The 22,277-nt window shown below is 38.2% G+C and overlaps 1 protein-coding gene and 1 long non-coding RNA gene across 2 annotated transcripts; both read right to left on the bottom strand.

Moving 5' to 3' along the window:
• Positions 1-767: 767 nt before the first annotated feature.
• LOC125495931 (uncharacterized) lies at positions 768-1,666 on the bottom strand. Its single transcript, XR_007272317.2, has 2 exons — positions 1,590-1,666; positions 768-918 (listed from the first exon to the last, which is right to left on the bottom strand). It is a non-coding gene; the product is annotated as an uncharacterized LOC125495931 (long non-coding RNA).
• A 5,974-nt stretch (positions 1,667-7,640) lies between these two features.
• LOC104889429 (probable F-box protein At5g04010) lies at positions 7,641-8,810 on the bottom strand. Its single transcript, XM_010674648.3, has one exon. It carries the CDS (start codon positions 8,767-8,769, stop codon positions 7,981-7,983), a length of 789 nt encoding a protein of 262 aa, XP_010672950.2. The 5' UTR covers positions 8,770-8,810; the 3' UTR covers positions 7,641-7,980.
• Positions 8,811-22,277: the final 13,467 nt, after the last annotated feature.

Genomic DNA, 22,277 nt, shown 5'->3' with positions numbered 1-22,277 from the left:
ATTTACATAATATAAGAATTTGGGAAATTCTATATGGTGACCCTCAACTTTTTTAAATTCTATTTGGTAGACAATTTTTATCTTTTCTCTATTTGGTAACCCTCTATTCTATTTTTTTTTGTTTTCTTTGACCTTACTGCATTTTAAATATTTTTTTAATTAAAAATTTGATTTTACAATTACAAAAAACTGATTTTGAATTTTTTTTAAAAAAACCCAGCCATGCACCCCTGTCCCCCCCAACCTGCCCAACCACCCCCACCCCTGAAACCCCCATCCCCAACCCCCCACCTCCGACCACCCCATCTCCGACCCCCAAAGCCACCACTGAAACCCCCGCAACCCCTTCGAACCCCGACGACCCCACCCTCATCACCACCTTCATCAATCACCATGGTTCGAATTGGGGTTGAAGTTGAGTTCGAAAATCTGGAGTAGGGGAGTTCGAAATTGGTGTGGGGGTGGTTCGATTTGGGGCGGCAAGAGGGTTCGGCTGGGTGGGGCAAGGATGGTGTGCCGTGGTGGTTGAAGTTGAGTTCGAAATCTGGGGTGGGGGTGGTTCGAATTGGTGCGGGGGTAGTTCGATTTGGGGCGGCAAGAGTGTAACGCCCCGACTTCTAAGCATCGTTAGTTCATTAATTAACTCTTAATTAGCAGCGGAAGACTTAACTTAGTCGGTGCGTTACTGCCGTACTTTCCTTTTGGAAAATACAAGGCAACATAAGTTTGTTAAAGAACGTAACTTTATAAATATTAAACTTCATAACTAACTTAGAAATGCATAAATAACTAGGTGAAATATAGTTAAGGTTCACAAATTTATGTTCTTAAGCTTAGAATACATAATAGTAAGAGTCTGCATAATTTAAGTAGTAATTATTCCTCACTGCTACGCCATTCCGTCATCCCCGTCATTACCTAAAACAGAAAAACAAAACGTCATGAGCCGAAGCCCAGTAACATACTACTCTAACATCGTAAATTCATTTCAAATTTTAGTTGCAAACAGGGAGGAGAGAGAATAGAGTAAAAACATTTCATAAACATTTTATGTAAACATAAATTCATTATTATCTTCATATCATAATCATCATCATAATTATCTTATTGGTATCTTGGCGAGTATAACATACAGGGACGTCTCCCATCATCATCATCATCATTATCATAATCATAGGCAATAGCCACCAGGGACATCGTCCCTAACCAGAAGGTGGCATAAAGCCATGCATAGTGCGGTGCCACCAGGGACAATTGCCCCTAACCAGAAGGTGGCGTTTCCGCCATAGAATAGAACGGTACGTGCACGACCAACATAACATCGTACTGCCAAAAACCATCTTTCACTTTTGTTTATCATGTTCCATTTCTTTTTATTTATACATTATACTTCACAATCATCATGGAAATCATATTCTTTAATCTTTCGCAATTCATCATAAATTACGTAACGTCATGAAATATCATGTTTATAAAAAGTATTTCATATCCCGCAATCCATAAAAGCATACATTTAACATAAACATTATAAATATCAACATAAAACATTTACTTAGAAAGGGAATGCGGGTGTTAGCAGTAGACGTTACCTCAAATCCTGCTTAGTAACTTTGATAGTCGGGGGAGGCTTGTAATATTCCTTTTTCCTTAATCTAACCAATAATTGATAACGAGATGATTAATATTGTAATATTCCTCATTTGTTATTATATTATAGTATAGGTTGACTCGTTAACCAAATTAATAGTTGGACTATTTATTTTCGTTTATTTACTAAACTCTATAAGTACCGTCTTATTACTTAAATAGTTATTATTACATTAGCTTTTATAAAATAAAAACTTGTCATATTTAAATATTAATAAATTAAGGTTAATAATATGAACTTAACAAAATAAGGGATAAGACCACTTTATATTATAATTGTTAAACTTATTTCACCCAACTTGCCCATTAATTATGCTAAGTCATATTACTTAGATTATATCATACTTACCTTTAATATTGTAGTAAGCTAGTAACTAGTTGCAAATATACGTAAATACTTCCAACAACAATCAAGTTAGAAGTTGTTTATTACTTGAGCCCAAGTATCATAATTAGTAAGTACTAACAATTAAAACATTTAAGGCCCAAAAAGGAAAATAACAAGGAGAAAGTAAATAAAAGGTAACGTTCATTACCTTGCGGCAAGGAACAGAGGAAGGGCGACGATGAATGTGTCGCTAAGAAGGAAGCTGCAATGGTGAACTTGGGGGTGGTTCGTCGGAGTGACGAAGGTGAGTCGTTCCGATGGAGGTTCGTGCAGGTGGGTCGAAGAGAGAGAGAAGGGAGTGCGTGTGGGTCGTTGGTAGTCGCGGAAGTGGTCGGTGGCTGGGAGGCGGGCTGGTGCGTGGCTGCTATGGTATACGAAGTCACAAGGTGATGGTGGTGTTGTGGTGGTGCGGCACAGGTGATGGTTGGTGGTGCCGTCGTGACGGTGCGGCGCAGGTGGTCGAAGAGGGAGAAGGGTGCTGCGAGAGAAACGAAGTGCGAGGTTGAACGGTTGCTGGTAGGTGGAGGTCTGTGGGTGTTCGGTGGTTGGCTGGGTAGTGCGGCAGACGGGTGGCGAAGTGGTGGTGCGGTGGTGGTCCCCAAAAACAGAGGAGGAAGCAAGCAGTGGTTAATTTTTTTTGTATTAGTTTTGGCTTAATATTAACTCCAAAATTTCTGATTTTCGATTTTGTTTTGTGTTGGCAAAACTTGGGAATCAATTGGTATTTATAGAACTTGTTGGAGGTTGCCATTGCCTTGCTGTTCAGTTTATAATTCAAAGCTTATGAACTTTGGTCAAGTTTCATTAATGAAGAAGATTGAGAATTCAAAGTTTGGGGCTTCTTCCAGATTTTGTGAGATATTGTAGAAAATTTTATTGACTAATGAAGAAGATTTCTGACATGGGTGTTGAAATGTAATGGTGAATATTTGATTTCATGTGTGAACATGAAGATCTGTCGAGAAAGAAGGAAATTGGAGGGAGGAAGAAGATAGGCTAGAGTGTTAGACTCATAGGGACATTTTTGTAATTTCTATTTTTACTTAAGTATAAGTACTTGTTTTATTGTCCACAAGTTAGATTAAATAAAGGAAACTTAAAATAGCTTATTATACATTTTAATATCTATAATTCTTGTTTTTGTTAGTTTGGAAATATTTAATTTATAATTAATCCGATAATTAGTATTACTTAAATACGGGATATTACAAAGAGGGTTCGGCTGGGTGGGGGTGGTTCGATTGGGATCGGGGTGGTTCGAATTGGTGTGGGGGTGGTTCGATTTGGGGCGGCGAGAGGGTTCGATTAAGTGGATAGGTTCGAATTGGGGTACAAAGGTGGTTGGGTTAGGTGCCATGGGTGGTGGTGGTTTCGGTAGGCTGGTGGGTGCTACGGGTGGGGGTGGTTTTGGTAGGCTGGGTGGGTGGTGTCGGTGGGCAGGTGGGTGGTTTCCGATGTGGCTGGCAGTGAAGGAGGAAGTGGGTGATGGTGGCTAGGGGAGGAGATGGGGTGGTAGGATGGGTGGTTATGGTGGGGGGAGGGTTTGAGTTTTTTTTTCATTTTAAAATTAGTTTTTTGTAATTAGAAAATCAATTTTTATTTAAAAAAGGTCAAAGAAAATACAAAAAATAAAATAGAGGGTTACCAAAGAGAGGAAAGATAAAAATTGTCTACCAAATAAAATTTAAAAAGTTGAGGGTCACCATATAGAATTTCCCTAATAATTTAGGTTGTTCATGCAAAATCAAACTCTAATTTTAGCTTATCTATAACTCCTTATGTGTATTTAAATCTATACAGAATTTTATTTTTGTAAAAAAAAAATTAAAAAATGATGACATGACAATCCTACGTGACGCGCTCCATTCATAAGTTGTAGAATTATATTGTAAGTGAATCTTATTTCATAACATATTTCAAACACTATCCAATGAAACAAAAATTATAATAATCCAAATTCGTAGCAAAAGCTATACACAATTTACATAATATAATAATTTAGGTTGTTCATGCAAAATCAAACTCTAATTTAACTTATCTAGAACTCCTTATGTGTATTTAAATCTATGCAGAACTTTATTTTTGTAAAAAAAATAATCACATGGCAATCGTTCATGGTGTGCTTCATTCATAAGTTGTAGAACTATGTTGTATATATAGATCTTACTTCGAAGCATATTTTGAGCACTATCCAATGGTACAAAAATCATAATATTCCTAATTACGTAGCAAAAGTTATACACAAATTACATAATATAATAATTTAAGTTGTTCATTCAACACAAAACTTTAATTTTCGTTTATCTAAAGCTCGTTATATGTATTTAAATCTATAAAGAATTCTAGACAATCCTACATAACGCACTCTATGCTCCCGAAAAGTTCCTCCTGTATATATGTATACTCGATTGCAATAAAATGAGAATGCTGGCTGTTTATTTCTTGTGATCTATTGATCTTATTTATCATCCACTTAATTAACTTATATTACTTTTACTAGAGTTACTTTACAAAACTTATTTTTATTTAACTTATTTTTACCCAACTACATTTATTTTTATCAACACTTACGTACTTTTTTTTTATGCAAATGAGGCGAAGCTAAACATAGAAAAACAAGGAAAAATAAGCAAACTAAACAAACAATCTAACGAGGAATCATACGTGGGAGTGCAATCCCACGAGCATCCTCAACTATGATTCTATGAAGATCGAGATGAGCTTCTTCAAACAACTGAATTGCATGATAATGTTGCTCCACCCCCCGATTAGCTAACCAATTAGCAGCTCGGTTGCCTTCTCGATAGATGTGGATTACCTTAACCCTTCCAATCTTCCTTATTTAGCAAATCAACACATTTTTTAATGAGGTGGGAACACCCACCAATGCTACTACCCCCGGCGTTAATGGCTTGCTCACATGCTTAATTGTCAAGTTGCACAAGAAGATGGCTTATTTGGAGATTCCTATCTAGCTCAAGCCCACATAGGAGCGCTAAAACTTCAGCACGAAAAGCATGACAGCTACCAAAATTCAAGGCTATATGGCAGAGATGAAAGTACCACAATTATTCCGTATGATTGCTCCCCCTTCAGCTTCACCGGGTGAGCCTCGAGCAACTCCATCAGTATTTACTATTTAGTACATTCCACCCCAAAGGAGGGCTATGCCAAGCGATAAACTCTTCCTTACGCCTTTCAATCGAATCGTCCTCAGTCCCCCATTCATCTTGGATAACTTTCCAAGTTTCATCAAACCTTACTTTCAAGAAGCTAAGGCTGTAAGATCCAGGGGGATTTCATTTCAACGATCAAACATAACCATGTTACACCAACGCCACTACCACCAGGCGGTCACTAGAGGAAAAAAACGAAAGAGCTGCGGTGCAAGGGCTGCGTTTTTCTAAAAACGCAGCCCTTAATAGTGAAGGGTTGCGGTTAGCCCAAAATCCGCAGCCCTTTAAGTAATAAAGGGCTTCGCTTTTTTAGAAAACGCAACCCTTTATTACTTATAGGGCCCCGTTTTTTAAAAAATGCAGCCCTTTACAATTAATTCTCGCAGCTAATGGGATTAGGTTAAAACAATACAACCCGCGCTTTATAATCAATGAAACTCTCTCATGCATTATTTTCATTGAGCGGCCCTCATCTTTCTCTCTCCTCACTCTAACAAATCTTCACCACAAACTCCTCTTCACCGACACAAACTCCTCTTCGCTGACTATAACCGTCGAATTCCGGCGACGTTCAACCTCCTTCGTCTCTCGCCGGCATTTGCGCACACCACCAGTCAGTATTCTGGCATAATTTCATCCTTAATTATCATAAGAACTAGGTTTGATGGTTAGGGATGAAATTATGCTATAATACTGACTGGGAAATGAAATTTTCTGAGCATTCCTAGAAAAATACTCCTCAAATTTGTCAATTTTTGTTGCGGAAATATGGTAGGCACTAATTTAGTTGCCATGTTTGTTTTTTTTTCATTTTCGTTTGTTTTCATTTTCGTTCATTTTTCTGGTTGATATTTAATTTCGTTTTTTTATTTTTCAGATCTATAAATTTCGACAATATTTTTTTTTTCAGATCTATAAATTTCGACTGTTCTTGTTGTTATAATTTCGTTTTTTTATTTTCGTTCGTTCTTGTTGATATATAATTTCCACTATTATTGTTGTTGTTTTTTTTAATAGTTAATGCCTAAAAATATTTTTTTTTACTATAAATTGTAATTTGATATTCTTGTTGATTGTTAATAAATAAGTTTGTTTTGTTTGTTTGTTGTTTTTTTAATTTTTCCTGTTGTAAATTTCTTGATATATTTAGGAGCAAAAAATTGCCAAAAAAATTTTGAAATATGTGAGGTAAGTGCAGTGGTTCCGCAAGAGGGTGAGGAGAATAAAAGTCATGGACAGAATTTTAGTGTGGAACGTAAGAGGTCTTAACAGACCGAGTAAGCAGAAGGAAGTGATGAACTTCCTATTGCAAGAGAAAGCAAGGTTGGTTTGCCTTTTAGAAACAAAAATAAAAGCTGTAAACTTTGGTAAACTGTATTCATGGATGTTTCAAAATTGATGTGCCTACCAATTTTAATAAACATAAGGGCGGGAGAATAATGGTAGCTCGGCTTGACAACAATTTCAGAGTTGATGTCCTATTCTCTTCGGCTCAGTGTATGCATTTTTCAATTTGTCATATGGCTCATAAGTCATAATTGCCCTTTTTTTGGGGGGTCAAAAGAGTTGCAGTTATGGTCAAAACCGCAGCCCTTTGCACAACAAAGAGCTGCGTTTTAGGCCCAAAACCGCAGGCCTTCCAATATGGAAGGCCTGCGGTTTTGGGCCTAAAACACAGCCCTTCGTTGTGAAGAGCTGCTACCGAAAGGATTGTTGGCCAAAAACGCACCCCTTAGGCCTGTTTTAAGGGCAGCCCTTCCGTTTTTCTCCGGCAAAGAGTGTCGGCCAAGTCTCAATACTTTCAAATTCTAGATTGCTGCACAGCCATTCTTGCAGCCCTCTTTGGTAAAAATTGGGTAAGTTTGCAAATCCCTCTAATTTCCTCCAAACACTCTTGGCTGCTGGACAGTCACAAAGAATGTGGAGGGTATTCTCATTTGTAAGTTTACGTTTGAAGCGATTCAAGTTCCCCAATAACCGATCATGTGCAGACCAGCCATCCAGACCAAATCCCACATATCATCTTCAACACCGTTAACCTCCTTCATGATGATTTGCAGCGCAGACTTGATCGAAAACTTGCCTTTAGTGCCTGCACCCCAATAGAGAAGATCCTCCACATCCGGATCATCGAATACATCGTGAGTATGGAAGAGTTTCAGCGTAGTTTGGTCGAGGTAGGGCGCAAATAGTTTCCAACGCCAACCCCCTGCGGCTCCCACATCTCCTCCACGGTAGCCCCAAGAATTTCAGGTGGAGGGGGCTGAGGAACTTGGTCAAGAAGAGCGAAATTTGGTGAGCAATTTTTTTATTTTTGTGACAACAACAGAACATAATAGTTCGAAATTTGCTCAGCAAACTCACATTTCCCATATATAAACCAGTCACATAAATTCGTGTATACACACTACCATTTTATATGGTAAATATAAACAAGGAAATAGTTATATATATCACAACTAATGGACACCTTTAATTCGAAGGAAGTAAAGGAAACTTCACACTGTATTCATCAAATTACACAAGAAAATATATGGCCACATGCATGGAAGAAAATACCCTAAACCACCGAAGTTATATATTTGCAATATTTATATACATATACAAAACCTATATATTAGTAATTTAGCATGATGAGCAAAGGTAAATTTACATATATATGAAAACTATTAAAAACTTAGTTCTCTTTTAATTAGTCTTGCATATTTTTCTATAAGTTGTATTCATAATTATTAAGAGACATATATGACATCCTAATTAGATTCCTAATCAAACTTCAAGGAACTTCTCCAAGTAAAAGAGGCCATCCTCAAGAGTAACATGTCTCCAATTAAGTACACTTAAAACTCCAACACTCACTTTCTCAATCCTATTTTTCCTACTACCTTTGCTCCTACTACTCCCAATATTACAACATAACTCATCTTGCTCATCCTTCAACCCAACCCTAATATCCGCCACGAGACCACTAGACATGGTGGTCGAGCAACACCCCGGCGACGGCAACTCCTTCGAAAAAATCCCATCGATAGCCGAAGCCAGCTTACCGCCACTCTCCTCCGCCACGGTAAACACCGCCTTCCAATCCTTCTCCACCACGGTCCACGTTACCGTGGCCGCCTTCAGCTCCTCCAAACTCCACTCCCTCTCCTCCTCCACCTCAACGTCAAACCTAAACATCCCATGCATGTCCCTCTGCATGTCACTGCATGGCTTTAGTATGTCCACCGCCCCACTAGGGAGGTGGACCGAGAGGTGGAAGAGCAAACGGTCTAGAGAAAGACGAGGTTTACGAGGCTTCCGTTGGCGGCGAAGGGCGGCGGTGTGACCAAGGGCGTAGAGGCGGTGGCGGGGGACGGCGGTGGCCACCGTGGTAAGGGAGGAGAGAGAGGGGAAGTGGGTGGTGCAAAGTGGGTCCCATAGGTGGTCCGAGGAGAAACAGTGGGCCCAAGTCTTGGACACACAAGCGGCTATGGCTAAGGTTTTTGGGTCTAAATGGTGTGAAACTAGGTCTAGGACTTCCCATGGAGGAGAAAAAGCATTCACGCAAGATGACATATTGATCTTAGTATTATTTTGGTTATTGTAATTCTTGCTATGAATCTTATAGTTTATATAAATTTGGATTTTGATAAGGTTTGCCGTTTATAAGGTGCAATTATTATGCAATTACGTTACGGTGGTCGGTTGTGAAGTAGGGTGTATGTGTCAAGTAGTGGTATGTTTGCGCAGCCACGTTGCTTCTTTTGGGAAGAGTTGGAATAACAACACAAAAGTATTTTAAGAAAGAACTAAAAATTTTATACTCCCTCTATCCCATAATATAGTGCTCACTTCTCATTTTTCACAAGAATTAAGGAAAATGGAAGGAGTTTTAGGATTTCAAAAAATATATATTTAAGTAAATGTTTATTGGGTATTTTTATCTTGGAACTAGTTTTTTTCTTCTTCCTTTAAAATAAAATGAAAGAGCAAAAAATATTCCTTGAAATGGTATAAAACAATAAATAGGGGCACATATTTTAAAAGAAAGTAAGGGGTATTTTGGAAAGTTTTATGTAGAAATGAAGGATAATTTAGTCCAAAAAAATTGATAAAAAAGAAATAGGCACAACATTTTGGGACACCCAAAGAGGAATGCAAGCACTATATTATGAGACGGATGGAGTATAATGAAGAGCATATTGTAATTTAGCAATTTGTTAAGGGTATAGCCTCAAGAATTCATAATACATACTTCTATGTATATATAGTGGATGGAACAACTAAGGATGTCTTGGCCTAGTGGTTAAGATTGAGGTGTTATGAACGATAGGTCATAGGTTCGAATCTTTCTCCTCTTTTTTGTATTTTATATTGCCTTCATGACTCATATGGATCAAAAAAATTATTGCTGGATGGAATTCTTATATGAGCCTACCATAATTCCGAATTTTACTAGGTTTATGAATATATGATATTCTCATCTTGTAACACCCCGACTTAAGCATCACTATTATGTTAATTAATTACAAGGATTAGCAGCGGAAGACCTTCCTAGCTTAGTCGGCGCGTTACTGCCGTACTCTCCGACCGGGAAAGTACAAGGCAACATTCTTTCATATAATTAAACTCTATGATAGTGGTAGTAATTCCAGAAATATATATAGATAGCTTAAGCATAGCTAATGTTACGTAGTTTAGTGATCATAAACTTGGATTACATAACCGTCACAATCGCACTAAAGTAATTTAATCCTCATTGCTACGTCATCCCATCTTCGTATGCATACCTAAAACAGAAAAACAAAACGTCATGAGCCGAGGCTCAGTAACATATTACTCTAACAATGTAAATTCATTTCAATTCATTTTATTTGCAAACAGGGAGAAGAGAATATAGTAAAAATCATTTCGTAAACATACACTTCGAATCAGGAATTTAAAAGACATTTTCATCAATATAATCTCCATTATCACATTTCATTATCAGAAAACTTTCTTTGGTAACTTGGCAAGTACAGAGAAGGCATGACCACCGAGGATATTCATCCCCATCAGAAGGTGGCATATAATGCCAGGCAAAGCCACCGAGGACGTTGTCCCCCATCAGAAGGTGGCATATAATGCCATAATGCGGGTGCCACCGAGGACGTTGACGACCCCCCTCAGAAGCTGGCGTTGCCGCCAGATAACAGAATGACACGTGCACGGCCTAGGGAACATAGTACTGCCATTCACCATATTTCACTTTCATTTATCATGTTTCGTTTCTTTTGAGTAGTTTTCAGAAATCATATTTAAGTCATTTCATAACGTCATCAAATCATTTAATAAACATTTCATATCCCGCACACCATATAAAACATAGCATAAACATTATATAAAGCACCATAAAACGTAGTTGGAAGGAGAGTGCGGGTGTTAGCAGTAGACGTTACCTGGAATCCTGCTTAACAACCTTGATCGTGGGGGAAGACTTGTAATACCTCTTCCTTTTCAATCTAATAATCAATTCACGGATTAATAAAAGACTTATCCATATTTTATTCAAAATTCTGAGTTTACTGATCCATTTCCATCATGTTTTCATTTTAGGAGGTATTTAGGAGTTTTATATATTAATGTCTTTGGTGGTTGATAAATAGTCGTAGGCCCCCTTTCCACTTAACAACTTAGCGTCTAAGTCGTAATTCATTATTTGTGACTATAGACAACATCTTACTATAACCATTTCGTATTTTATAAATTCAAAACGTTATAATTTTGTTAACCTTTAAATTCAATACTTCATTCTATTAGTTATAGGGTCCCTTTAAACATATTATTTGTCATTTTATAAATTAAAACATTGGTCATTAATCTTATGGTTCATGATTATACTTAATGATTTGTAAAAACTCGTAATAGAACTCTTTCGTTCTTGTAGTTTAATTAATATATAATTATCTGCTACCTTAACATCTTCAAACTATACTTATTTACTATTACTCTTTAGTTGATACTCCCTCTGTTTTTTTTTATCTTTCTCACTTAGAATCTTGACACTATTCATGCATAGAGAGAATCTTCTCAAATGTTCTCAATTTATAAGAAAAAACATAGTCATGTGAGGTCTTGTTTGATTCCTCTCAATTAGTACTTTATTAATATTCAATCGTTATAATTTTTACTAATATATAATGAAAGATATTTAAGTTTTAAAACGTGCATTGGAAGATGTGCAAAAGAAAGTGAGAATGATAAAAAAAAAAACAGAGGGAGTATATTGTAATTAAGGTTATCACATACTACATCATTATTTAATCATTTATTAGTCATAATCTAGTCTCATAATAATCAAATTGTAAGGGTTATATATATATATATATATATATATATTATATATTATATATATATATTATTATATATATTATATATATATATAATATATATATTAAGTTTTGTTATATTTTAGTTATAAATAAGTATGAAATATAACATTATGACATATTGTATCATTATTTAATCGTTTATTAATCATCAAATCACAAGTATTATATAATATGTAGTGAGTCGTCTTTTATTATTTTTTAGTTACTAGTTAGAGAAATCATCAAGATTAATCCAAGTAACTATTAAGCCATCTTACTTAATCAATTTTTATTTACTGATTTATTAGTCAGTCCACTTATTACCAAAGCATTAAAGCCCAACAATATATTTCAAACCAATGCTTCAAGGATATTAAAGGAAGAGGTATGTTTAACATACCACTGCTTCGAACCAGAGAGATGCTGCAACGAAGTGAGTCGAGCTCCGGCGACCGAACGGCGAGGCGAGGCAGAACTGAAGGCACAGCGGTGGTCCGGTAGTTCTGGACGGTGGTCTGGCGGTGCGCGCAGCAGACCAAGCAGAAGAGAGGGAAAGAACGAACTGGGCGAGAGAGAGAATGCGAGCGACGGAGAAGGTGCGACTGGGTAGGCGACGACGTGGTGGTCGGCGCAAGGTGTTTATCGGTGGAGGGTGGCGCGCAGGAGGCACGATGGTGGCAGCGATGAGAGGTGGTGCCACGGTGGTGTTAGTTCGTAAAAGAGGTTGTGCGCTTATTATGCCCATGTGCCGTGAGTTTTATGTATATAGTTTTTTGGTTGTACATTGTATTGGGCTCCTTTCTCCAGCCCACATTATTTTATTATTAACCTAGATAGGTCCTCTCATCTTTATATATATATAGTTATTAGGCGCAGCTTTCTTTTCCTAGGTTGTAAAATACAGCAATGTCATCTTCCTGTCAATATATCCAAAAGGCAAACATCTTTGCACCCATATCAATGTCTTACTTTTCACCATTGGTAAGATAAATCACCTTTTATCACAAAACTTTCATGGTATCAGAGCAAACCATCAAAATCTTCTCCCTTTGAAGTTTTTTTTACCTTTCTTTCACTGCCTTCGTCAAAGTTCGAATCTTTTCTTTGTCTTCACCTCCATTTTTTTTCACCATGGCTGCCACAGATGAAAACATGAAAGAGAAAATAGACCAATCTCACATTTTATTCCTTCACCATGCTGACCATCCTAGCTACATTCTCTCTCCTGAACCTTTGGATGGAAATAATTACAACCAATGGAAGAGAGCTTGTGTTATTTCATTGAAAGCTAAAAACAAGCTGGGATTAGTTGATGGCAAATACACCAAACCAGATCCAAAATCTCCTCTCCTAGCTCAATGGGAAAGATGTGACAACATGGTCATATCTTGGCTCATTCACTCCATGGCAAAGGATATAGCCTCAAGCATTTTATATTGCGATTCGGCAGCGGAAATATGGCATGAACTCAAGGTAAGGTACGCACGCACAAGTGGTACCAAAATCTACAAGATTCATAAAGAAATCATCAAATTTTCTCAAGGTAATATGTCCATTACCAACTACTTCACCAAACTTAAGTATTTACATGATGAATACACAGAGGCCATAGACATACCTCACTGCACTTGTGGTTCAGCTTCAGCCCTTCTAAACTTTCTTCACAACCAACACCTTATGCACTTCCTCATGGGTCTTAATGATCCATACAACACTACAAGAGGAAACTTGCTCATGAAATCACCTCTTCCTTCCGTGAACGAAGCTTATCACGCTCTATTGGAGGAGGAAAGACAAAGAGAAATTACTTGTAGCGTGGGGATAAACTTGGACTCTTCTGCAATGGCAGTTTACAACAAGAAATTCCAGCAAAATTTTAACAACAATGGAGGTCAATACACTTCGGGTCAGAGCCAATACACTTCGGGTCAGAAAAATAACGGTTACAAGGGGCAAACTATGAAGATGAACAACTATTATTGTGACCATTGTAGGCGTCCAGGACACTCAACCGAGAGATGCTACAAGCTTAATGGTTATCCACCCAACTACAAGTATAACAACAACATCAACAATGGAAAGGGGAAGAAAGTAGCTGCCTACTGCCACAATGAGGGAACACATGAAGATGAACACAGAAACACAATGGGGAGTTCTCAAGGTCAAGGTATGATTAATCAAGATCAATACAATCATCTTATGGACCTAATCAACAAGCAAAATTTGGGGAACAACACAAGCACTACTAGTGACAACACTCCATCGGCCATGCTGGCAGGTAAGAGCTTATGCTCGATAAATTTCAATACGCAATTTTTCTGGATATTGGATAGCGGTGCAACCGACCACATCACACCCCATTTGTCTTCCTTCATTAACTACAAGAAATTTTTTGGCCCAAATAATTATATTTCTACTGCTAATGGACATAGGGCAGAAATTAAGCATGTAGGAGAAGTGAGACTTACCCCAGATATAACATTACACAACGTCCTTCACGTCCCAGAATTCCATTTCAACTTAATCTCCATTAACAAGATTTCTTCGGATCTTTGCTGTGAGGTCTCATTTTCTTCTACTTTGTGTGTTATTCAGGGCCCTTCCATGAACAAGCCTTTGCTTCTTGGTAAACACAAAAATGGCCTATATCATGTGGATCCAGCTTTGATGATATGTGATGAAGAACATAACACCAAGACCCTTTCTTCTTTTTATAGTTCTTCTTCACGTTTTGATAATAGTGTTCCTTCTCTAGCTTGTAAAGATGTGAACCATTCTGTTTTTGTACCTAAGAATACTTCTTGTAATGTTTCACATACTTTAAATGAAAAGGGTGATGCTTTATTATGGCACTTGAGGTTGGGCCACTTGCCTTTTCACAGGTTTAATCTTATCCCATGTGTTGATATTTGTTCTCTCAAAAATCATGATCATATTTGCCACATTTGTCCAAAAGCAAAACAGACACGAAAACCTTTTCCCACCAGCACCATCAAAACCACTAGCCCTTTTGAGTTGATACATATTGATACATGGGAACCCTACAAAAATCAAACTCATACAGGGTATAGATATTTTTTAACCATGGTGGATGATTTTTCTAGATGTACATGGACTCACATGATGCAATCCAAAACCAATGCCATTCCCATCATTAAATCTTTGGTGTCATATGCTGAAAATCAATTTAATGCGAGAGTGAAGACTCTAAGAACGGACAATGCTCTAGAACTTTGTGAAGGGGTTGCTAAAGATTTTTACACTAAAAAAGGCATAGTTCACCAAACTAGCATTAGAGACACACCACAACAAAACGGAATCGTTGAACGAAAACATAGACACCTCCTTGAAACCGCGAGAGCTTTGTTTTTCCAAGCCAACTTACCCATACAATATTGGGGTGAATGCATATTGACGGCCACATACTTGATTAATAGATTCCCTCTCACTAGTTTGAAAAATAAGACACCCTTTGAAGTTTTCCACAAAAATAAACCCAACTACAACCACCTTAGATCTTTTGGATGCTTATATTTTGTTTCCACTTTGAAAAAGGATAGAAACAAGTTTTCACCAAGGGCAAAACCATGTGTTTTTATGGGTTACCCATATGGTCAAAAGGGTTACAAGGTCATGGACTTGGATAGTGGGGAAATTTTCACAAGTAGAGACATAACTTTCCATGAAAATATTTTCCCTTTTCAAAATCATTCCACTGCTCCACCTGAAAAAACAAATCATGATTCTCCAACATATGATGTGTTGGATCCCATATACATCCCCACTATAGTCTCTGATGTGTCCGAAAATGTGCCAAACAACATTACACATGTCCAACCCATTTCCCATGACAATGACAACAACAATCCAAGCCCAACACCTCACACCTCTTCTCTTTCTCCAGCACCTACAACTACTTCATCACCAAATATAAATCTGCCAGATGCTACCAACATTCCATCTCTTTCCATACCTTCCACAAATACCACCTCTCCACATCCCTCTCAACCCATACACACCTCCCAATCCATACCTCTCAGACGCTCAACCCGCGAACATAAACCACCATCATATCTCAAAGACTATGACTTACCAAATCAACCCACTACTACCCACTGGTGTAACGTTGTTCAATATCCAAAGTTGCCTATTAATTTTCGCGCATTGGTTTCTAGTCTTGCTTGTCACTTTGAACCCAGGTACCATCGAGAGGCAGTAAAGTGTCCAGAGTGGGTACAAGCAATGAAGGATGAGCTCCTTGCAATGAATCGCAATGACACATGGGACATTGTCCCCCTTCCTAAAGGCAAGAAAGCTATAGGAAGTAGGTGGGTTTACAAAGTCAAGCACAAGAGTGATGGTACAGTGAATAGATACAAAGCCCGCCTCGTGGCACGAGGATATTCTCAAGTAGAAGGTGTGGACTACGACGAGAAATTTTCCCCTGTGGTCAAAATGACCACCATACGGTGTCTTATAGCCCTCGCCGCTGCCAGACAGTGGGATTTACATCAATTGGATGTAAATAACGCTTTCCTCCACGGGGATTTACACGAGGAAGTTTACATGAAAATGCCCGAGGGGGTCCCTAATCCTGATAATCATGTTTGTAAGCTAAAGAAATCTATCTACGGTCTCAAGCAAGCGAGTCGACAATGGTTCGCTAAACTCACTGATGCTTTAGTTTCCCATCGATTTACACAATCAAAGAATGACTATTCAATGTTCATTAAGAAACTGCATGAAGACATTACAATTCTTACCATTTACGTTGACGACATCCTCATCACTGGGAACAATCCACAAGAAATTCAACACCTCAAAACTTTCATGGCTAACGCCTTCAGCATTAAAAACCTTGGCAAGGCCCGGTTTTTTCTCGGCTTTGAACTTGTATACCTTCCCGATGGGATTTCTTTAACCCAATACAAATTCACCCATGATCTTCTCTCTACTTTTCCAACTACCAATTTCAAACGAGCCTTGACTCCCCTCCCTCTCAATTTAAAACTAAGCCGTGACGATGGGGAACTTTTACCAGATGCCACCCCCTACCGAAGTCTAATTGGCAAATTAAACTTTCTCACCCATACTCGCCCCGACATCTCATATGCCGTTCAAACCTTAAGCCAATTTATGCAGAACCCCGCACCACCCACCTCCAAGCTCTCCATCATGTCTTAGCATACATCAATCACACAAAGGGGCAGGGGATCCTCCTTCAAGCCACTCCCACTCTCACCCTTCAAGCATTCTCTGATTCTGATTGGGGAAGCTGCCCCGATACCCGCAAGTCTCTCACTGGTTATGTCCTTCTTCTTGGTTTATCTCCCATTAGTTGGAAATCAAAAAAGCAAAGTACAATTTCCAAATCTTCATCGGAGGCAGAGTATCGTGCCATGGCACAGGCAGCCGCAGAGGTCACATGGGTTGTTCGTCTGTTGGACGAAATGGGTGTTGCCTACCTCCAGCCAGTCACTCTTCACTGCGACAATCAGTCGGCAATTCACATTGGTAAAAACCCGGTCTTTCACGAACGCACAAAGCACATCGACATCGATTGCCACTTCACTCGTGAAAAAGTTCTTGAAGGATTAATCCAATTGACATACTTACCTACTCAATCTCAGTTAGCCGATATCTTCACTAAAATTTTACCATCTTCCCAATTCCAGATGTTGATGTCCAAGCTGGGGATGGTCGACTTTCCTCTCCCACCTCAGCTTGAGGGGGGGGGGGGGTAAAAGAGGTTGTGCGCTTATTATGCCCATGTGCCGTGAGTTTTATGTATATAGTTTTTTGGTTGTACATTGTATTGGGCTCCTTTCTCCAGCCCACATTATTTTATTATTAACCTAGATAGGTCCTCTCATCTTTGTATATATATAGTTATTAGGCGCAGCTTTCTTTTCCTACGTTATAAAATACAGCAATGTCATCTTCCTGTCAATATATCCAAAAGGCAAACATCTTTGCACCCATATCAATGTCTTACTTTTCACCATTGGTAAGATAAATCACCTTTTGTCACAAAACTTTCAGTTCGAAAAACAGAGGAGAGAGAGAGGTAGGAGTTGTGCGAAAACAGGGGAGTTTATGGGGTGGTTTTGGAGGCGGTTTTCCGACGAAGACAATGGAATGGTGGTGGTTTGAGGGAAGTAAACATGGCTATTTATAGCCATGGTTGTGCTCCAATTGTGCCCAGATTGAATTGATGAAATTGAATTACAAAAATGGGTTATTGGGTGATTTTGGTTGAGAAATGAATTTTTATTTGAAGTTGGATTTTTGTTGTGCAAGAAAATCCATATTGAGTTTATAATCCTTTATTGGATCTTTTGTGAGGAAGAAATCCATGGGTGGGTTTTTGTTTGTGAAAAAAAAACTGAGATGGAGCTAAGGAGAAAATAACTTACTGTTTCTGTTTTTCAATTTCTCCATTTTCTTTTTCTTTTCCTTTTTATTTTTCTTTTCTCTTTTTCTTTTCCTTTTTATGCCATCAATTTGTTTAGTAATTAATTTGTTATTTATTTGTTTTCTTACTTTAACTAATGAAATCATCTAACATAACTTATTATTAAAGAAAATTTTTTGCCACTAATTATTATTATTTAATTTAAGAAGTTTAAATTTTCGAGATATTACACATCTAGATTGGTCAATTACCGTTAAGATTTAGAATATAGGAAAACTTCTCTAATAATTTTATTAAACGGTAGATACTAGATAATATTTAGACAACCTAATATTAAGAAATCATATTGAACTAGAATTCCTAACTTTGTAGATAAAAATACTTACTGAACTAACTGAATTAAACTTTTTATTAACATAATATTTCAATACTCCTATTCGAGTTGTAGCATGAATATAACAAATGCGTAACCAGCGAAGTAGAAAAGCAAACTGAAGGCTGTCTAAGACTTTTGTCAAAATATGTACTAACTGATGGCATGTAGGAACATAGAAAGTAGACAAATTATCAAAACTTAATTCATCACGAATAAAATGGCAATCTACCTCAATAAGTCAATATGCTTCGTACGATCATGAAAAACTGGATTCTTTAAAATAAGAATAGCAGATTGACTATCTGAATACAAACGCATAGGCTTAGGATGCAAAACACCGAGAGAAGACAACAAATACTTCAATCACTTTAACTCACAAGTAGTAATAGTTATAACCCTATACTCTCAGCATGAACGAGCTACAATAGGTTGTTTCTTAGTCTTCTAGTAGACAAGAGAACAACCCAAGAACACCAAATAACTAGTAACAGAGCGTCGAGTCAAAGGAAAAGCAGCCCAATCACTATCATAAAAACCAGTAAGTTGCATATTACCTAGAGGACGCAACATAATACTCTGACCAGGACTCCTTATAGATAACGCAAAACACAAAGAGCAGCATCCCAATGACAAATCTGTGGTGCAACAAGAAATTGAGATAAAGTATGGACAACATAGCTTAACTCAAGACAAGTAATTGACAGATAGAATAGACGTCCAACTTTGCGCCTATATCCGTCAGGATGACCGATGATCATATGGCGAGCCTTCAGCGGAAGCGGGGTGATGATTCTGCTCCATAGGCGTGTCAATGGGTTTACAACCTAACATGCCTACTTCTGTTAACACATCCAACGAATATTGGCGTTGTGTCAAAAAAAAAAATACCATCCTTGCTCCTAGTAACCTCAATGCCTAAGAAATATTTCAATATACCCATATCCTTCATATGGAAACATGAACTCAAATGTTTCTTAAAGCGAACAAGAGCATCATGAGATGAGCCTGCAATAATCAAATCATCAATGTAAACAAGAACATGAAGAGCAACATGTCGCTGAATGTAATTGAACAAAGAATAATTTGAAGCAAATTGCTTAATACCATAAGATTTAATGCTTGAGATAACTTTGCAAACGACTATATATCGATCGAGGTACCTATTTCAAACCATACAATGATTTTCTTAACCTGCAAATCTTTCTTAGAGGAGCATCATGACACATAGGAGGACTTTCATATAAACTTTTTCATGCAAATCAACATGTAAGAGAGAATTATTAACATCCATCTAATGTAATTCCCAATTAAGAGATACAACAACAACTAAAAATATAGTGTCCATTTTTGCAAGTTGCAACAGGAGCAAACGTCTCATTATAATCAACACCTTCTATCGGACGATTGCCATGCACAACTAATCTACCTTTTAACTTTCAACCGCTCCAGTTGAAGTGTATTTTATACAATACACCCAACCACTACTAATAGCTTTCTTGCCTGGAGGTAGACCCTCCAAACTCCAAGTCCACTGCGCTCAAGAGCCGCAAGCTCCTCCTCCATCACCTTGCACCAACCAGGATGTTTCACGGCTTCCTGAAAACTTTGAGACTTCCTTCCTTTAGTAGCAGCTGCTTTGAAAACCTCTATGTTTGACTGGAAAAATTATTAAAATCAACATAACAAGTTATATCAAAGGGCGTACCTAAAGATACTGGATTACTGAACTCTTTATTAACATAATATTTCAATAATTACTAGTACTAATCATTATCTTTATGTTAAAATCAAAGAGGTGGATGGAATGTGTAGCAGAAATAATTTGGAAAAATGGATCAGAATACCCCCAACTTTGGCCCGTCCGCTTTTAATACCCCCAATTATGAGTTATTTTTAAATACCCCCAACTATTGAGGAGGTCCGCCAAAAATGCACCCAGATGACTTGTAACCTGTTAACAAGGTAATTTTTTTATCTCTCTTTTATTTTTAATTTCTACTCCTACCCACCACCACTTCAACCACCCTCTCCCCCCACCCCAGCCCCTCCCTCTCCCCTTCCCGGCTGCAAACCCTCATGCCAGCCCAACCATCCTCCCCACTCCCACCACCCAGAACCCCCACTCCCATCCCCTAGCAGTCCCCCCACTTCCTCCACCCCTACACCCCCTACCCACTCCCAACCACAGCATACCCCAATCCCCACCCCCACAGTAGCAGCCCCACTGCCTTAACACCCTTCGGAACCCCCCTCCCCTAACCCCCGTCGAAATCTCCCTCTCCTCCCCCTCGATTTTCGCGGCAAATGCCTCCCCCTCGATTTTCTGTTGTTTTGTGGGAGTTGTGGTGTGTGTGCGGGTCGCCGTCGAGCTGGGGGTCGACTGTGGGCCTCTCTGTTTTCTTATTATTATTTTTTTTCTCGGTTTGTTTTGTGGCGATGGATTTCGTGGGTCACAGCACAAAATTGCGAGGCTTGGCAGTAAGTTTCAATGGCGGACGAATCCGACCTCCGGTCGGTTGGTCTTTTTTTTGTCTTTTTTTTTTCGTCGCTGGTAGGGATGAAGTGCAGAAGGTAGAAGACTGCGTCTTCTTTTTCTTTTGTTTTCGTTGTTGGGCTTCGTTGAGTACAGGCCGAACTGCGATGGGTTGGCATTTGTTGGACATGAACTGCGAAGGGGTGGCAGTTTCCACTGCCTTTGTGGCTGCTTTGCTCTCTCTCCCTTTTTTTTTTAATTATGGGGGCCACTGGGGGTAGGGGGGCTGGGGCGTGGGAAGGGTGGTAGAGGGGGTGAGGGAAGGTGGCAGTGGGTGGTGGGATGGGTATAGGAGAAAGATGGCCAGAGGAGCTGAGGGTGGGGGGTAGGAGTTTAGATTTACAGGTTCATCCGGTCATAACAGGTAAATGGAGCATTTTTGGCGGACCTCCTCAATAGTTGGGGGTATTTAAAAATAACTCATAGTTGGGGGTATTAAAAGCGGACGGGCCAAAGTTGGGGGTATTCTGATCCATTTTTCCTAGTCCCCACTAATAAATCTAACCATGTGACACAGTAGTGATCTCTTGATATATATATATATATATATATATATATATATAATATATATATATATTATATATTATATATATATATATATATACAGGGCTGTTCCTGATAATTTTTGGGCCCTAGGCGGATCTAAAAATAAAGTCCCCTATATGAGTCCATCCTAATATTTTATAGGTCATATAATTAAAATCTTTGTACCTAAAACTATAATCTATATTTTGTTAATGATACCAATAAAAAATAAGCACATAATATTATTAAAAATTGCACAAAAATAGCACAAATTTCACTAAATGTTCAAAAAAGTGTATCAATTTTTATTTAATTGGTCATAGTTAATTTCTTTTTTTGGGCCCCACACGATCGTGGCCCTGGGCGGTGGCACTCCTTTCCTACCCTCAGAACCGGCCCTGTATATATATATATATAGAAGTGAGTTCATATGAGAAAGCATACTTATATGAGAAATGAGAATGAATTTTACACGCTATAACTCTTATGAATAAGTGATGTAACTCTAATGAAAAAGTGATGTAACTCCAAAAACAAAATATTTGGAAAAAAAATTCAAAAAAAACACAACAAATTTTGAATTCAAATTTTTTAGAGGGATATAACTCTAATGAATAAGTGTTGTAACTCTAAACCAATCGTGTGGTTGAGATTCATTCCCATTTCTCATGTAATGAGCATTCTCATGTGATCTTTTTTTTTTTTTTTGACGGGAAAACACCACACACCTAAGCATTCATTGAAATCATATCAGAAAGTACATAAGTCCAAACCTCGTTTGGAACCTCTTCAATCCATACTCTCAACTCCCTAAAAGTTCTACTCATCTGGGCTAGCTGATGAGCTACCCGATTTCCTTCCCTGCGTACATGATTAAAGGCTAGA

The sequence above is a fragment of the Beta vulgaris genome, chromosome 3, assembly GCF_026745355.1.
Source record: "Beta vulgaris subsp. vulgaris cultivar EL10 chromosome 3, EL10.2, whole genome shotgun sequence".
Lineage (NCBI taxonomy): Eukaryota > Viridiplantae > Streptophyta > Magnoliopsida > Caryophyllales > Amaranthaceae > Beta > Beta vulgaris.
This window is presented reverse-complemented; position numbering and strand designations above follow the sequence as displayed.